We start from the raw sequence: 17572 nt of genomic DNA, 5'->3' as shown, positions 1-17572 counted from the left end.
ATAATTCACTATTGGTAGACATTTGCAACCCCAACATGTGAATTATGCTCGTGACTCGGTAGTCGCTTGTTATGGTGTATTGGTGTACCTGAGCTGATGAGATGCTGTGTTGTTTTTGTTTGATGCTTGGCGGTATCCTCCATGTTCATCACGTTATTGTCTTAGCTCTTCTGGAATTTTGTTCCCACCCAATTGTGCAAATAACATTTTTATGGAGTTGGGGGTTGGAATCATTAAAGCAAATTTATGCATCCTAAGATGTATTAATCTAATGAGTCATAGCCTAGGGTTCTCGTAGTCGGTATTTTTTGGGCCAAATACACTTTGAAGAAGCATTATCCAACGGGGCCTAAGGAAAGAAAGCAGCTAAAAACGCCGCGAGCAGCTTGCCGACGTCTCTCTGGAGTCGCCAGCCTGTATTGTTTAATCAACCTTCAAGAAACATCTCAAACTCACCAGACCTCATTTACGATGGTGCCCCTCCTCACTCCTCACCCGCCACTGCTTCTAACCAATAACTATTGCCTTAGCACTTTCCCCAAAGTAACGCTCACCAAACACAAGAATTATAATGTGCTATTGTTGATCCTGTGGGCAGAACTCTCACAACATGTTAAAAGAACAAACACAGAGAAACAAATTTAGTTTGTCGGCTCAAAGGGTATTCTGGTAAATGCATGGCTAGAAATTGGAAAAAAAAATACCTCCTTGGGGAAGCAAAGAAAACCAGTTAAGCCCCTAAAAGAGTCTTTGAATTTGCTAATCTTTTGATAAATGTCAGTACCTTTCTTCCTTCTTACTGTAGTGTCGACCTCTTATGTAGATCCCAATCAGAACCAATATAAATGCCACGGGATAATCTAGTGACCACCCATAGAAATCTTGCAAAGATAATGTTAGGATTTCCAGCAGAGGATGCAGAAATAAAGCTGAAGCTCCTCTTCAATGGCGAACTCTAAGTTCATCACTTATTTTATTATCATCGTTTTGTTCTGCTTTACAGTTCCTTCTACAGGTAATTTCTCTAAAAATCCCAGTTGAAATTAGCTTACTAGAAATCACAGAAACCGATAAAGGTTCAATTTGTAAAGAATATATTTTTCAATTTTACAATTTTTTTTTGCAGCAAAGTCATCTGCTTTAGTCCAAGAAATTAAGCAGCAAAGTCAAGAACAAGATAAAGAACCGTTTGTGGGTGTTAACATAGGCACGGATGTCTCAGATCTGCTGTCACCAACGGAGTTGGTTTCATTCTTGCAAGTGCAAAGAATTTCGCACATTCGACTTTATGATGCAAACCAAGATATACTCAAAGCCTTGGCGAAGACAAAGATCCGGGTCATTATCAGTGTACCAAATAACCAGCTTTTGGCAATAGGTTCATCCAACACCACGGCGGCTTCTTGGGTTGGTCGAAACGTCGTTGCTTACTACCCGGAAACACTCATCACCGGTATTGCTGTTGGAGATGAGGTTTTAACGACCGTACCGTCCTCGGCTCCTTTGCTGCTTCCTGCAATTCAGTCTCTTTACAGTGCTTTAGTGGCTGCGAATTTGCATACTCAAATCAAGGTTTCAACCCCCCATGCAGCTTCCATTATTCTTGATACCTTTCCTCCTTCTCAGGCTTACTTTAACCAAAGCTTGACTTCAGTTATGGTACCTTTGCTTCAGTTTTTGTCAACAACTGGGTCTTTTTTAATGATGAACCTTTATCCTTATTATGTGTTTATGGAGAATAAAGGTGTGGTTCCCTTGGATAATTCCTTGTTTAAGCCATTGACACCGTCTAAAGAAATGGTTGATCCAAATACTTTGTTGCATTACACTAATGTGCTTGATGCTATGATTGATGCCGCATATGTTTCTATGAAGAATTTAAACGTTACTGATGTTGTGGTGCTTGTTAGTGAGAGTGGGTGGCCTTCGAAGGGGGACTCAAAAGAGCCTTATGCTAGTAAAGATAATGCAGATACCTATAATTCGAATCTTATCAAGCTTGTCTTAGATCGTAGTGGAACCCCATTGCATCCAGAAATCACTTCCAGTGTGTATATATATGAGTTGTTCAACGAGGACTTGAGGTCACCCCCAACATCAGAGGCGAATTGGGGATTGTTTTATTCGAATTCAACCCCAGTTTATTTGCTTCACGTGTCAGGAAGTGGAACCTTTTTGGCAAATGATACAACTAACCAAACCTTTTGTATTGCAATGGATGGAGTTGATTCAAAGACATTGCAGACAGCTCTGGACTGGGCTTGTGGTCCTGGGAGGTCAAATTGCAGTGAGATTCAACCTGGGGAGAGCTGCTACCAGCCTAATAATGTGAAGAATCATGCTTCTTATGCATTTGATAGCTACTATCAGAAGGAAGGGGAAACTTCCGGTTCCTGTGACTTTAAGGGAGTGGCCATGATAACTACCACTGACCCAAGTAAGTGTCGCCACATCCATTCCTCAAATCAACATTTGTTTTTAGTTATACATTGCCCCTCAATGGATTTGAATTTGTTCTCATGGCCGTTTTAAGTGGTTTCTAGTAATACAAGTGCTCAGCCCTATGTCGTGATCGAACTATTTTAGATGAAAAATCAGAAATGGGGATATTTGACATTCAGCATTAGTCTTGTTTGTGTGCTTCCCTTTTATACAGTTCCTTAGCTGCAAGAATATGATATTTTAGTCCCCAACTATTGTCCATTTACCATAGTCTACAACAATGTATTCTTTACAGCTAACTTATTGCTTAAGCATAAGTAGATATGTTTTAAAATATAAATCCCAGTTATCAGAAAGTAAAGTTGTGGGAATATTGCACTTCCAAGTTAGAAATCAAGCAAGTAGGAATACTCAATGGGGGGAAAAAGGTTACTTCCATGAAAGAACGGGTGCACAGTTTCTACCTGTCAGAATCACATGGGTTCTTTTTGTGATTGGAAGGTGGAAAAAGGATGTGGAATGATATTTTCTTCTTCAAGTAGGGAACTATAATTCTTCTTGGACCCTTGGTTCCTAGTGAGCCCCACTGCAAAGCATTACCTTGCTAAGCCTCTGGCCCATCTTCATGTTTACGTTGCCTAAGAAAATGACACTTTGTGTTTGCAGTCATCTATCGTCTTGTATCTTATGAAAGGTTTTACTAGTCCAAATGGAATCTATATATGCCTTTGGTTCTCAGTTCTTTTTTTTCCTTCCATTTTCTTAGCACTGATTTCATCGTACTATATTAGAAATCTGAGATGTTTTCTCTTTTCTAAATTTGTGCTGTATATTTACAGGTCACGGGAGCTGTGCATTCCCAGGAAGGTGAGACATTTTATTATTTACATCCATTCCTTCTACATTATAAGTGCCGTTAAATCATCATGTAGTTAGAGCAAATTGCATAAAGTTCCTACTTCCTAACAAAGAACTCTTGATTTCTGTTTGCAGTAAGAAGGTAAGCAGTAAAAAGACGGGAACGATTTTAAACTCGACGGAAGCAAATGGTGCAGGTGAAAGGCTAAAATTAAACACTTTCCACAGCAGCCAAATAAGTGCGAGTACTGTAGCATTCTGTATTTTGCTATTCATTTCGTTTGTGACCACTAGATGAGGAAGAAAATAGAAATATATATATTGTTTGAAAAGGTATCATTGTTTTTGCATTTGATTCATAATAGATCATTTTGTGCGAAGTCAAAAAGAAATCTCTGACGATGATGACTAGCAGAAAGTGTGATTAGTCTGCACCATGCAATCAAGCAGGAGAAATGGGATCAGTTTTGGCACTTTTATGGCCAAGTTCAAGAGAATCTTTTCTGGTTAAAACAAAAAGTTTCTTAGCATTTCTGAACAGTTTGTGTGAGTGGAAGGAGTTTAATTCTTGTGCCGAGATGAATTCAACCTGATGTTTCCCAGTTTTAGAGGAATGGTAGAGGGTGATTTAATGGCACCCTTTTCCTAAGAATGGTCTGATGTAATTCTGTCTTCTTTTCGTTACCGACAGAGGACAACAATATTAAGAGGGGAAGTACATTTTTTTGCCAAGGAAAACATTTTATAAACCTCTTTTAGGCAGTGATTTCGTGGAAAATTTTGACCAACAATTCAAACGGATTAATTATTGGCCCAATAGATTAACACCAACATTAATTTGCAATTTACAACATTTGTTACAGTATAGGGTAAATTCGTCACGTCTACATAAGGAGTTTGTTAGGATATTATTTTTTAATTAATATGGGTGTGTAAGTCCCACGGGATCAAATTTTTTAATAGATTTACTAGAATTCGCCATGCTCACATGACGAGAAAGTTTAAATATATTATTTTTTGTAATTAAAATAATATTTAATAATTATAAATCTATTTTTTAAATCATGGATTTCGTCATGTGATTAGTTCTGTTTGAACGAGTAGATTCTAACGGCCATAACAGGTAGTCCATTGGAACTCATCGTGTGGGTGTGATGAGTTCCACAAACTAGTCGTTTATGGTCATTGGATTTGGAACTATAAATAGGGATTTGAGGGTTAAAGGTTTGTATTGTGATTTGTTGAGAAGAAAAATAGTTGATTGAGAGAAAAAATTATTTTTTTAAGATTTTGCAATAAAATGTCTATCTGAGAATAAATACTATGTATTGACAATGTTCATATTTCATCTCTTGAATTGACTCCGTAAGATTTATTTCTTATATTTTTAAAAGTTTAAGTTATAATAATAATATTGTTGTTTTGAAAATTTTATTACTTGTTTGAATTTTAAATTGTAGGAAGAATATCGGGCTTTCGTCATCGAGAATGAAAAATGATGAGTCACATAAGCAAACTGTTATTTATCTACAACAATATGGATTGTATATTGTCACATTTCTTCATGGTTTTAGGGTAATGTCTGCACTGATTTTGGCGTTGTTAAACGTTGGAGACCCAAACTCATATATTTCATTTTCCTAGACTCCTAGTAAAACAACAATTACTTTGGAAGATGTAGTTTACTAACTCAATGTTTCGATAAATGGTGCGATATTGGTGAAGCATAACAATTACTGCCATTCTTCACTATAGCAATTCTAAAATGGGAGTTTATGGCCCAATTCCTGGGGCTCCCACAATTCAAATTGCTCCATCGGTCATGCAGGCGAGATCCATACGGTACTTTATTAATTACATCCTTTTTTTGGAAGCTATAATATAATCTAAAAACATTTCGCTTATGAGTTTTTTTCCTTATCAGACGGAACCTGACAGCGAGTGAACCCCGACCTAATCCCCAAGGCTCCTACCACAATGGAATGATCACCCCAAGCCGCACCATCATGGTTGCAAACTCTGCTTCTTATATTAATGGAAAGCAGAGGTATGCTGTCAATGGTGTCTCATATGTTCCACCAGATACCCCATTAAAACTAGCAGATTACTTCAAGATTTCGGGAGTCTTCAACCTCGGAAGCATTCCTACCTGTCCTCCTTCAGGAAATAATGCCTACTTTCAGACTTCTGTCATGGCAGCCAACTTCCGAGAATATGTCGAAATCGTATTTCAAAACTGGGAGGACACCGTGCAGTCATGGCATATCGACGGTTATTCCTTCTTTGTTGTAGGGTAAACTTCTTTTTAATATTTGTTCTCTAGGTTCAAGTTTCTATGTAGGACCAAACGCGTTAAAAAATGTTGGATTAATCAGGATGGAAGGAGGCCAATGGACGCCCTCCAGTAGAAAAGTCTACAACTTGAGAGACACGGTATCCCGCTGCACTACTCAGGTATGCAAATGCAGTATAAAGATAGTTGTGTTTCCATGGTTGCATCAGCTGGAAGAAGCCTGTTTTGTTGATATGTTCGAGTGCAGGTGTATCCGAGGTCATGGACCGCCATCTATGTGGCTCTGGACAACGTGGGGATGTGGAATATAAGGTCCGAGAACTGGGCCAGACAATATTTAGGGCAGCAGTTTTACCTCAGGGTTTATTCGTCTGCAAATTCATGGAGAGATGAACTGCCGATCCCACGGAACGCTCTTCTGTGTGGCCGGGCCAGAGGGAGCCACACGAGGCCTTTTTAGGTTAGCAAAACAAGGAATCACAATGTCATGAAGGGGTGACATGCGATATGATGAACAAAAATTATGTTATTAACAGCGGGAGCTCAGCTTGAGCTTTTGAGTCAATTCTTTGTTTGCTTCGAGCATTTCCATGTTTCTGTGAGATCATTATCTAATTGTAGCACTCTCATATCAACTTTCAACTTTCAGATTCCCCAGTTCATTATTTTCCCGGAAAACATTAGAATTGTTGAATATTCTTCAATGATGCATTTATCCATTTCAACTCCATTGTTTCTTTCCCGCCCTTTTTTTCTGTAATATGAAATAAGAGAAAGCGAAGACTTTTACGACTACATGTAAATTTTTGGTGACGGTAAAAGCACATGCTTGGTCCCTATACTAATAAAAAAGCAGGCTAAATTATTAATTTGTCACTCTATATTATACTTTAAGGTTGAAAATTTCACTATATTTTATTTTGATTGTTGCTTTGCTACTGTGCTTTGAAAATATGAGTAGATTTAGGCAATTTTATCAAAATAATACCCATTTCATATTTTCTCTATCTAATGGCACCCAAACTATATTAATTCTTAAAATGTCAACCTTTTAAGTCAAAAAACGAAAGTGTGTCCAGAGGACGATTTTTGAAATGTGCAATGAAACATATTGGTTAAATGGTTTGCGCCAAGTTAATTTGGGTGTGTTGCAACTTGCAATAGTGGTGTTTTAAAAGGGAAAGGCCTCCTAAAGATGATTACACGAATAAAAAAAGACAGATTTGACATCAAATATTATAATCATCAACATGATGCGTTATTTGTAATAATTTAAAAAGAGAAACACGGACGAAGATGGTACAAAGGAGTTTGCTTTAGATGATGGGAACGAGTTGTTGAAATTATTGTTAAAATGGTTTTTAAGTTTGGCAATCAATTTTGAAAAAATGATTTTTAAAATTTGATAAATATTTTTTTGAAAATGGTTTTCAAAGTTTGGTAAATGTTTCCTTGAAAAATAGTTTTTCAAAGTTTGGTAGATGTTTGTTGAAAAATGATAATTGGATAATCACAATTAATCCCTAGGCTTTAGGATATTTACAAAATTAAGTCCTTAAGTTTTAACTATAAATACCCTAGCTCATTTAGCTTCAAAACCATCCCAAAAATCATTTCTTTCTCCCAATACTATAGAGCTTTCTTGTGAGTAGTGAGTGTTTTGTAAACACCTGTAAATTTTTTTTCTTAGTAAAAGATCTGCAGCAGTCCGGAGACGTAAGTAAATTGGCTGAACTTCGTTATCAATTTCGGGTATTATTTTTTCCGCTTTTATTTCGCATTCTCACTAATCTGGTTATAGGGAAATTACTCGTACTCGGTTTATTTCTCAATAACTGATATCAGAGCTTTTGGTTGTGAATTTTGTCAATTTTTTGTGAGGTTACTATTTATTACTATTCACGTGAATAGTGAATTCCGTGAATAGTAAAAATTTTGTCGGCGATATGAGTTTGTCGACGAAGGTGTTCTAATACACGGTGGTTCACAAGAATTGTCAGAAACGATCCAAACGAAACCAGATTCGAGTGGGAGCGATGGCTGTAGACGAAGGAAATGTGAAAATTTAAAAGTTCGATGGTGCGGACTTTGGCTTTTGGAAGATGCAAATCGAAGATTTTTTGTACCAGAAAAATCTATATCAACCTCTCTCAGGAAAGCAACCAGAGGGCATGAAGAATGAAGACTGAGCTCTTCTCGACATACAAACCCTCGGAGTTATCCGACTGACTTTATCTCGTAATGTTGCTTTCAACATAGCAAAGGAAAAGACCACGGCGGGTCTTATGGCGGCTCTCTCCAGTATGTAAGAGAAGCCATCAGCCTCAAACAAAGTGCACTTGATAAGGCGATTATTCAATTTGCGGATGACGGAATGGGCATCGATGACACAACACCTAAATGAACTCAACACAATCACAACCCAATTGAGTTCAGTGGAAATTGAATTCGATGATGAAGTTCGAGCTTTAATTCTCTTATCATCTCTATTAGACAGTTGGAATGCTACTGTTACAGTAGTTAGCAGCTCGTCGGGAAATAGTAAATTGAAATTCGTCGATGTTCGGGATCTGGTACTGAGCGAAGAAATTCGACGGCGAGAATCGGGTGAAGCATCAACCTCCTCAGCCTTGCACACGGAGTCCATAGGGAGAACTTCAGAAAGAAATTCAAATCGTGGCAGATCGAAATCCAGAAGTGGCAAATCAAGAACAGGAAAGAAAGATTTTACCTGTTATAATTGTGGCAAGAAGGGTCATTTTAAAAGAGATTGTCGAGCATTGAAGAAAGATATCGGTGCACAGGAATCTGTCAACATGACAGAAGAGACAGGTGATGCCATGATTCTAAGCGTCAACACTCTGATTGAATCATGGATCTTGGATTCAGGGGCATCTTTCCACTCCACCCTATGCCGAGAAATCATGGAGAAATATGTCAATGGTGATTTTGGGAATGTTCATCTAGCTGATGATGAAACCTTGAAGATCGTCGAAAAAGGAGACATCCGATTAAAGTTGCCAAACCAGACCACCTGGACGTTGAAAGGAGTGAGACATATTCCTGGCCTCAAAAGAAATTTGATTTATGTAGGACAACTTGATGAAGAAGGATATAGCATAACCTTTTCAGACTGTGAATGAAAGATTACCAAAGGAGCACTCGTCATTGCTCGTGGTAAGAAGACCGGTACTCTCTATGCAACCTCAAATGTAGAGAATATCATTACAGTAGCAGATGCTGATGGAAAATCAAACCTATGGCACCAAAGGCTTGGCCATATGAGCGAGAAAGGGATAAAGACACTTTTGTCAAAGGGGAAGTTACCGGATCTAAAGAATGTAGATGTCGGACTATGCGAGGATTGTATCTTTGGCAAACAAAAAGAAAGTCAGCTTTGCAAAGATTGGTAAGACACCCAAGGTTGAAAAGTTAGAGTTGGTTCATACTGATGTATGGGGACCATCTCCAGTTCCATCTCTTGCAGGCTCATTATATTATGTCACCTTCATCGATGATTCTACAAGGAAGGTGTGGGTTTATTTTCTGAAGAAGAAATCAGAAGTCTTTGATACCTTCAGAAAATGGAAGGCCATGGTGGAAAATGAGACTGGTTTGAAAGTCAAGCGGTTGAGGTCTAACAATGGATGAGAGTACAAAAATAGAAGATTCAGAGATTTCTGCGCAAACAATTGGATCAAGATGGAGACAACAGTTCCCATGACACCGCATCATAATTGTAACACCCTTAACTCATATCCGACCCGAATACAAGTCTGAGGTGTCACATTGACTTTTCAAAACCTTGACTCTTATAGAAAATCCTGGGAATTTTTAAAACTTTCATTAAAACGAAATACTTTAATTTACATAAGACCATAAAATACAAAATCGATCAGAGTATTCGTAATTAGCACTTATTACATGCCAACACTCTATACATAACCAAGTACATACTTTGTCAATTACTTCTGATCTGATCTCTCTTAGTAGTATTGTTGTCCGTGCTACTTCTATTTCCACTTTTCCTGATTCTTGGTACCTACGTGTAAATCACTTACACGCTAAGTCATAGACTTAGTCAGGTAATAAATGAATATGCAACAATAAACTTATGAATGTTCATACTTACAATTGGATCATGACATTTCAATATGCATGTATCTATCGCACGATAACATATAATGCACATACGAAACTTACCTTCTTGTATCACTTTCACTGTAAATCGGTATTTAAATTGCATAGCCCATGTATATTATTGAGATTAGAGGTATGTGAGTGCATTGAGGTTGTGCACTAATACTGTCACCACAGCTCGTATCTATTCCCTCATGGGGCACCGAACCTTAGTTCAGTATTCGTCTCGTAGGACTCCTACATCCTGAAGGACTACGTCCCGAAGGACTATTATACCCTCGACTCTTGGCATGCCAATTACACCTATAATTCTCATATCGTATACTATGGGCATTATTCTTATATTTCATATGTTCATGTACTCATATCATTTCTCTTGTGATCATGTATCTCATATCACTTCATATCATGTTCTCATATCACAGGTCATATCACATATCATATCACATGAACATATATATATATATCTTATGCATGTATCACAATAATTATCATGTATGCATGTTCACAACTACTGTATTATAAAAATCAACATAGGGATTAGACTTATCACAAGTCTTATTCCATTATAATATACATATAGTATGCACTTACCTTAGCTTTACTTTGATTCGATTCTAATCCTTTGATCGTTCCGGAATAAGCTTACTTTTAGTATCTACATAATCGCACATTGATCTATATCAGTATTATAACTAATATACTCTAATGATTCACTCTTTAGACTAAGAGAAAAGTCAATTTCATCTTTTAATGAAGGTATGCATCGATGCACTACTGATACATCGGTTCATAAAAGGTATTCGATGTAGTATTATTGCTGGGATGCATCGATGCACTCCTTATGCATCGATGCACCGATTGCATTCGATGTTTCACTATAAGGGATGCATCGATGGACGAATTACATTCGATGTCTTTATTTTAAAAGAGTGTATCGATGCACTACCAATGCATCGGTGCACATTCAAACAATTTCTAGGTTTTAATCTTGATGCATCGATGCACTATGAATGTGCATCGGTGCACTCTGCCCAGAATCCTCTTTTTGAACCCGAAAGTTCATTCATTTGGATTAAATCCTTCATGTTTAATCCCCTTTTTCATTCTTAACTCTAGTACACATCCTTAAACCAATTTATACTCATTTATTTCATCTTAAACCTTCAAATCCTATCATTCATATGTAATTCAAGAATTACATTAATAAATCAACATGTTTGAATTCCGTTTTTAACACTTCGTATATCTTAACTAGATTGATGACAAGTCAAATATAACTTTCAATTCTAGTTATGAACTCTATTCCAAGATTTCATTTAAGAACTTCAAATCTTAAATCTCTCCTAACTCAATCATCATTTGATGTTAAGATAACTTAAGCTTTCCTTAAGCTTAGTTATCATCTAATAATCAAAACCCAATATTAAATTTAACAAGAAACTCAATAATCAGAAATCTTACCTTTGCTTTGGTTCACACGTACAAGGAAGAAAGAAGAAGAAGATAACTCTGGAAGGCTTTGGTGTTTTCTTCTTTTCATCTCACTTGTACTCATATATATCCTTATCCATTCTTTAATTAATTTTCCTTGCAAATGACTCTTTTGCCCTTCCATTCATTCTTCCTTTCAATTCAATCCTACACAATCATTTACATATAAATCTTTATACTATTCATTCATTCTATTTTAATCACCAAAATCTAAAACTTTCCAATTTAGTCACTAACCCGGTATTGAGGATGTTACAACTCTCCCCCCTTAAGAAAATTCATCCTCGAATTTTCATTATGCAAAGAGGTAGGGGTACTTAATCCTCATGTCCTCTTCACGTTCCCATGTTGCTTCCTCTACTTTGTGATTCCTCCACAAGACCTTAACCAATGGAATAGTCTTGTTCCTTAGTTGTTTAACTTCGTGAGCTAATATTTGAACAGGTTCTTCCTCATAAGTTAAATCTGGTCGGACTTCAATTTCTTCAGGAGTCACAATGTGATATGGATCAGATCTATATTTCCTAAGCATTGAGACATGAAAGACATTGTGTATCTTTTCCATTTCAGGTGGTAAAACTAGCTGATATGCTACTAATCCTACCCTCTTAGTAATCTCATAAGGTCCAATGAACCGAGGACTCAACTTTCCTTTACGTCCAAACCTCAATACTTTCTTCCACGGAGACACTTTCAAGAACACTTTATCTTCGACTTGAAATTCAATTTCTTTCCTTTTTAAATCAGCATACGATTTCTGTCTATCAGCTGCAGCTTTCAGATTATTTTGAATTACTTGAACTTTCTCTTCTGTATTCTGAATCAACTCAGGACCAATAACTTCTCAATCCTTAAGTTCATACCAGTTCAAGGGCGTACGACATCTTCTTCCGTATAGAGCTTAATAGGGAGCCATTTTGATGCTTGACTGATAACTATTGTTGTACGCAAATTCAGCAAGTGGTAAATACCTTTCCCACGATCCTTTGAATTCAATGACACAAGCTCTTAGCATATCCTCCAGAATTTGAATAGTTCACTCGGATTGACCATCAATTTGAGGATGAAACGTTGTACTGAAGTTTAACCGAGTTCCCAATGCTCTATGTAATGACTTCCAAAACCGTGATGTGAATCTAGGATCCCGATCAGAAACTATGGAAATAGGTATACCATGCAACTGTATAAACTCTCTAATATAAAATTCAGCATACCTATCCATGGAGAAATCAGTTCGTACTGGAATAAAATGGGCTGACTTAGTCAATCTATCCATGATTACCCAGATTGAATCCTTTTTGTTCAGAGTTAAAGGCAAACCCGTCACAAAATCCATCGTTATGTTTTCCCATTTCCATTGAGGAATTGAAATTGGTTGTAACAATCCTGACGGAACTTGATGTTCAGCTTTGACTTGTTGACAAGTCAAACACTTTAATACAAATTCCGAAATGTCTTTCTTTATTCCCGGCCACCAATATCGACTCTTAGGATCTATATACATTTTGTTCCCTCCCGGATGCAATGTCAATGGACTACAATGAGCTTCCGTTAACAAATCATTCTTTAATTCATCATCATCCGGAATTACTAATCTTTCTTGATAATACAAGTTCTCATCAGACTTAATCTCATAATTCGTACCCTCTCCATTCTTTATCTGTTGTATCCTCTTTAAACACTTTTCATCTTTAACTTGCATTTCTTTAATTCGATTTAGCCAAACGGGCTGGACTGTCAATTCTGCACAAATTGCACCATATTCTCTTAACGATAATCTAGCATCAAGAGTTCGCAAAGCTGCAAACGTCTTTCGACTCAAGGCATCAGCTACCACATTTTTCTTTCCAGGATGGAAATCAATCACCACATCATAATCCTTGAGAAATTCCACCCATCTTCTTTGTCTTAAATTCAACTCTTTCTAAGTCATCAAGTATTTTAAGCTCTTATGATCCGTATACAAGTAGCACTTTTCACCATACAAGTAGTGACGCCAGATCTTTAAAGCAAACACTACTGCCGCCATCTCTAGGTCGTGTGTTGGATAATTTTTCTCGTGCGGTTTTAGTTGTCTCGAAGCATAGGCTACCACTTTGCCTTCTTGCATTAATACGCATCCCAAACCACTATGAGACGCATCACTATACACTATAAAGTTCTTTCCAGACTCGGGTTGAACTAACACTGGAGCTTCTGTAAGAATCTTCTTTAACTTTTCAAAACTCTCTTGACATTCTTGAGTCCAAACAAATTTTACTTCCTTTTTCAACAGTTTAGTCAGGTGTAATGCTATAATCGAAAAGTTTTTAACAAACCTTCGATAATAACCAGCTAACCCCAGAAAACTTCTAACTTCCGATACATTCTTTGGAATTTTTCACTCCAGAATAGCTTTAATCTTTTGGGGATCCACTCGAACTCCTTATGAAGAAATTACATGTCCAAGGAATGCCACTTCATTCAACCAGAATTCACATTTAGAGAATTTAGCATAAAGCTTCTTGTCTCGTAAAATCTGTAAAACAATCTGTAAGTATGAACTATGCTCTTTTTCTGACTTTGAATATATTAAAATATCATCAATAAACACCACAGCAAACTGATCCAAATACGGTTGGAAAATTCTGTTCATTAAATCCATAAAAGCAGCTGGTGCATTTGTAACTCCAAACGGCATCACGATAAATTCATAATGACCATATCTTGTTCTAAACACCGTTTTCGAAATGTCTTTTTCTTGAATCTTTAATTGATGATAACCGAACGTAGATCAATTTTTGAGAACACTGAAGCTTCCTTTAATTGATCAAATAAATCGTCGATTCGGGGAAGTGGATACTTGTTCTTGATGGTCACTTTATTGAGTTGTCTGTAATCGATACAAAGACGCATTGATCCATCTTTCTTCTTAACAAATAGAACTGGAGCTCCCCAAGGTGATACACTTGGTCTAATAAACCCTTTGTCCAATAACTCCTTTAATTGAATCTTTAATTCTTGTAATTCCTTTGGAGCCATTCTGTATGGTGCCATTGCAATTGGCGTTGTTCCTGGTATTATCTCAATCTGGAATTCTACCTCTCTGTCAGGAGGTAAACCTGGCAACTCTGCAGGAAATACATCGAGAAACTCTCTGACTATAAGAATCTCTTCAATCCCTTTCTCCTTGGTTCTAACATCCAGTACATTAGCAATAAACCCTTGACATCCCTGTAGCAGTAACTTCTTTGCAGTCATCACTGAAATCACACTTGCTAATGGATTTCATATTTCACTAAATACAATAACTTCTATTCCTTCAGAACTTCTCAATGTCACTCTTTTCAATCTACAATCGACATCAGCGTAATAACGATATAACCAATCCATCCCCAGTATCACTTCGAATTCGTCAAAAGGTAATTCCATCAGATTAGCAGGAAATTCAATTCCCTGAATCCGTATGGGACACCCTCGACTCACCATATTTACCTGAGCACTGTGCCCTAGTGGATTCGTCACTATTACTTCATTACTAGTAGTTTCTAAAGGAATGTTCAATTCTCTCACTAACGTACTAGTAATATATGAATATCTAGATCCCGGATCAATCAATACAATAACACCTTTGTCAAACAATAGAAAGGTACATGTTATAATATCTGGGTCATCACAATCCTCATTGGTCTTGAGGTTGTACACTCGAGTAGTGGAGTGTATCTCCTGTTGAGCAGAGGACTCTGACTGACTTCTTCCTCTGCCTCTACCTCTTCCCCTCTGGGCTACAGAAACAGACCTCTCTGGCTGTACAGATTCACTGGTTGACATTGGACAATCTTGAACGAAATGTCCGACGTCTCCACATCTAAAGCAGACTCCAGAAATCATTCGACATACCCCTAAATGATTCTTTCCAAAATGCGGGCATTGTCTGGCTTGACTCTGATTAGTTCTCCCAGCTCCAGATTCCACTGACTGAGTTTGTCTACCTCTCATTTGATTTGATCCTCTAGCGGAGGATGCCACTTATTCTGATCTAACCTGGGGTCGAAAACCAGCATCTTTGCCCCTTTTTGATGGTGCGGAACTCGAAGAAACACCCGTTCTTTTGACTGTCTGAGCTCTTGAATTTTCAAACCTCTCGTTCTGAGCTCTTTCCAGAGCCTTGGCACGGTTAACTACTTCTTGAAATGATGATAAATTCAAGACAATCAACATTTCCTTTAACCGAGGATGTAAACCCTCTACGAACCACTCACAAGCATCCTTTTCAGTAGGAACTAGCTCGGAAGCAAAGCGGCTCAACTTATTGAATTCACATCCATACTCATATACAGTGTGATTACATTGCTTCAGATTCATGAACTCTTACTTCATTTGACGAACAAATTGATCTCCGATGTACTTATGCTTGAATTCTTCTAAAAATAAAGACCAAGCTACTTGGGCGTTAGACATTCTCAATGTAACATTGGTCCACCAGATCCTTGCTTGTCCTCTCAATAATGAAATTATCCCATCCAACTTCTCAGCATCGGAACAATGAAGTCCCGTAAGCATGACTTTCATGTCATTAAGCCAAAGGTCCGCAATAACAGGACCTTCATTGGCTTCCCCTTTAAACTCTGGAGCTCCTAATCCCTTCAATTCTTTCGCAACATTCATTTTTGGAGTTGAAGTAACAGGAGGTTGGAAACGCGTCAATACCGTGTCTAACGTTCTAAAGAATATATCTTGATCATTGACAGGCATTCCAGAGGATGTCTGTTCTTCACTATGCCTGGCCAGGGTATGTGAATTACTGCTTTCAGCGGGTCTATCGTCTCCCGCTTCATTTCTAGATCTATTTTGTCCGGACATCTATAAAAATACAACCATATAGTTCTATTAGCAAAACAACATACTTACTATTCCATCAGATCAGAAGTTTCCACTATTTTGTTGGCATGTATACCTTATAAGATACTCTAGACTTCGGTTTATACCGAGAATCGACTAAACCATAGCTCTGATACCATTAAATGTAACACCCTTAACTCATATCCGACCCGAATACAAGTTTGAGGTGTCACATTGACTTTTCAAAACCTTGACTCTTATAGAAAATCCCGGGAATTTTTAAAACTTTCATTAAAACGAAATACTTTAATTTACATAAGACCATAAAATACAAAATTGATCAGAGTATTCGTAATTAACACTTATTACATGCCAACACTCTATACATAACCAAGTACATACTTTGTCAATTACTTCTGATCTGATCTCTTAGTAGTATTGTTGTCCGTGCTACTTCTATTTCCACTTTTCCTGATTCTTGGTACCTACGTGTAAATCACTTACACGCTAAGTTATAGACTTAGTGAGGCAATAAATGAATATGCAACAATAAACTTATGAATGTTCATACTTACAATTGGATCATGACATTTCAATATACATGTATCTATCGCACGATAACATATAATGCACATACGAAACTTACCTTCTTGTATCACTTTCACTGTAAATCGGTATTTCAATTGCATAGCCCATGTATATTATTGAGATTAGAGGTATGTGAGTGCATTGAGGTTGTGCACTAATGCTGTCACCACAGCTCGTAGCTATTCCCTCATGGGGCACCGAACCTTAGTTCAGTATTCGTCCCGTAGGACTCCTACATCCCGAAGGACTACGTCCCGAAGGACTATTATACCCTCGACTCTTGGTATGCCAATTACACCTATAATTCTCATATCGTATACTATGGCCATTATTCTTATATTTCATATGTTCATGTACTCATATCATTTCTCTTGTGATCATGTATCTCATATCACTTCATATCATGTTCTCATATCACAAGTCATATCACATATCATATCACATGAACATATATATATCTTATGCATGTATCACAATAATTATCATGTATGCATGTTCACAACTACTGTATTATAAAAATCAACATAGGGATTAGACTTATCACAAGTCTTATTCCATTATAATATACATATAGTATGCACTTACCTTAGCTTTGCTTTGATCGTTCCGGAATAAGCTTACTTTTAGTATCTACATAATCGCACATGGATCTATATCAGTATTATAACTAATATACTCTAATGATTCACTCTTTAGACTAAGAGAAAAGTCAATTTCATCTTTTAATGAAGGTATGCATCGATGCACTACTGATGCATCGGTGCATAAAAGGTATTCGATGTAGTATTATTGCTGGGATGCATCGATGCACTCCTTATGCATTGATGCACCGATTACATTCGATGTTTCACTATTAATGGGATGCATCGATGCACTACTTATGCATCGTATTTTAAAAGAGTGCATCGATGCACTACCAATGCATCTATGCACATT

General features: G+C 37.2%; 2 protein-coding genes across 2 annotated transcripts; both read left to right on the top strand.

Annotated features, from left to right (window-relative positions):
* The first annotated feature begins 696 nt into the window (after positions 1-696).
* On the top strand, positions 697-3652 carry LOC120208752 (glucan endo-1,3-beta-glucosidase 1-like). Its single transcript, XM_039207942.1, has 4 exons — positions 697-1015; positions 1127-2437; positions 3282-3309; positions 3436-3652. Exons 1-4 carry the CDS (start codon positions 946-948, stop codon positions 3596-3598), a joined length of 1572 nt encoding a protein of 523 aa, XP_039063873.1. The 5' UTR covers positions 697-945; the 3' UTR covers positions 3599-3652.
* A 1413-nt stretch (positions 3653-5065) lies between these two features.
* On the top strand, positions 5066-6090 carry LOC120208737 (L-ascorbate oxidase homolog). The gene is made up of 4 exons (XM_039207930.1): positions 5066-5142; positions 5225-5593; positions 5676-5754; positions 5841-6090. Exons 1-4 carry the CDS (start codon positions 5066-5068, stop codon positions 6051-6053), a joined length of 738 nt encoding a protein of 245 aa, XP_039063861.1. The 3' UTR covers positions 6054-6090.
* Positions 6091-17572: the final 11482 nt, after the last annotated feature.

Source organism: Hibiscus syriacus, unplaced genomic scaffold (genome assembly GCF_006381635.1).
Source record: "Hibiscus syriacus cultivar Baekdansim isolate YM2019G1 unplaced genomic scaffold, ASM638163v2 tig00017404_pilon, whole genome shotgun sequence".
NCBI lineage: Eukaryota > Viridiplantae > Streptophyta > Magnoliopsida > Malvales > Malvaceae > Hibiscus > Hibiscus syriacus.
The sequence above is the reverse complement of the archived record's forward strand: the minus strand, read 5'-3'. Positions and strand labels throughout refer to the sequence as shown.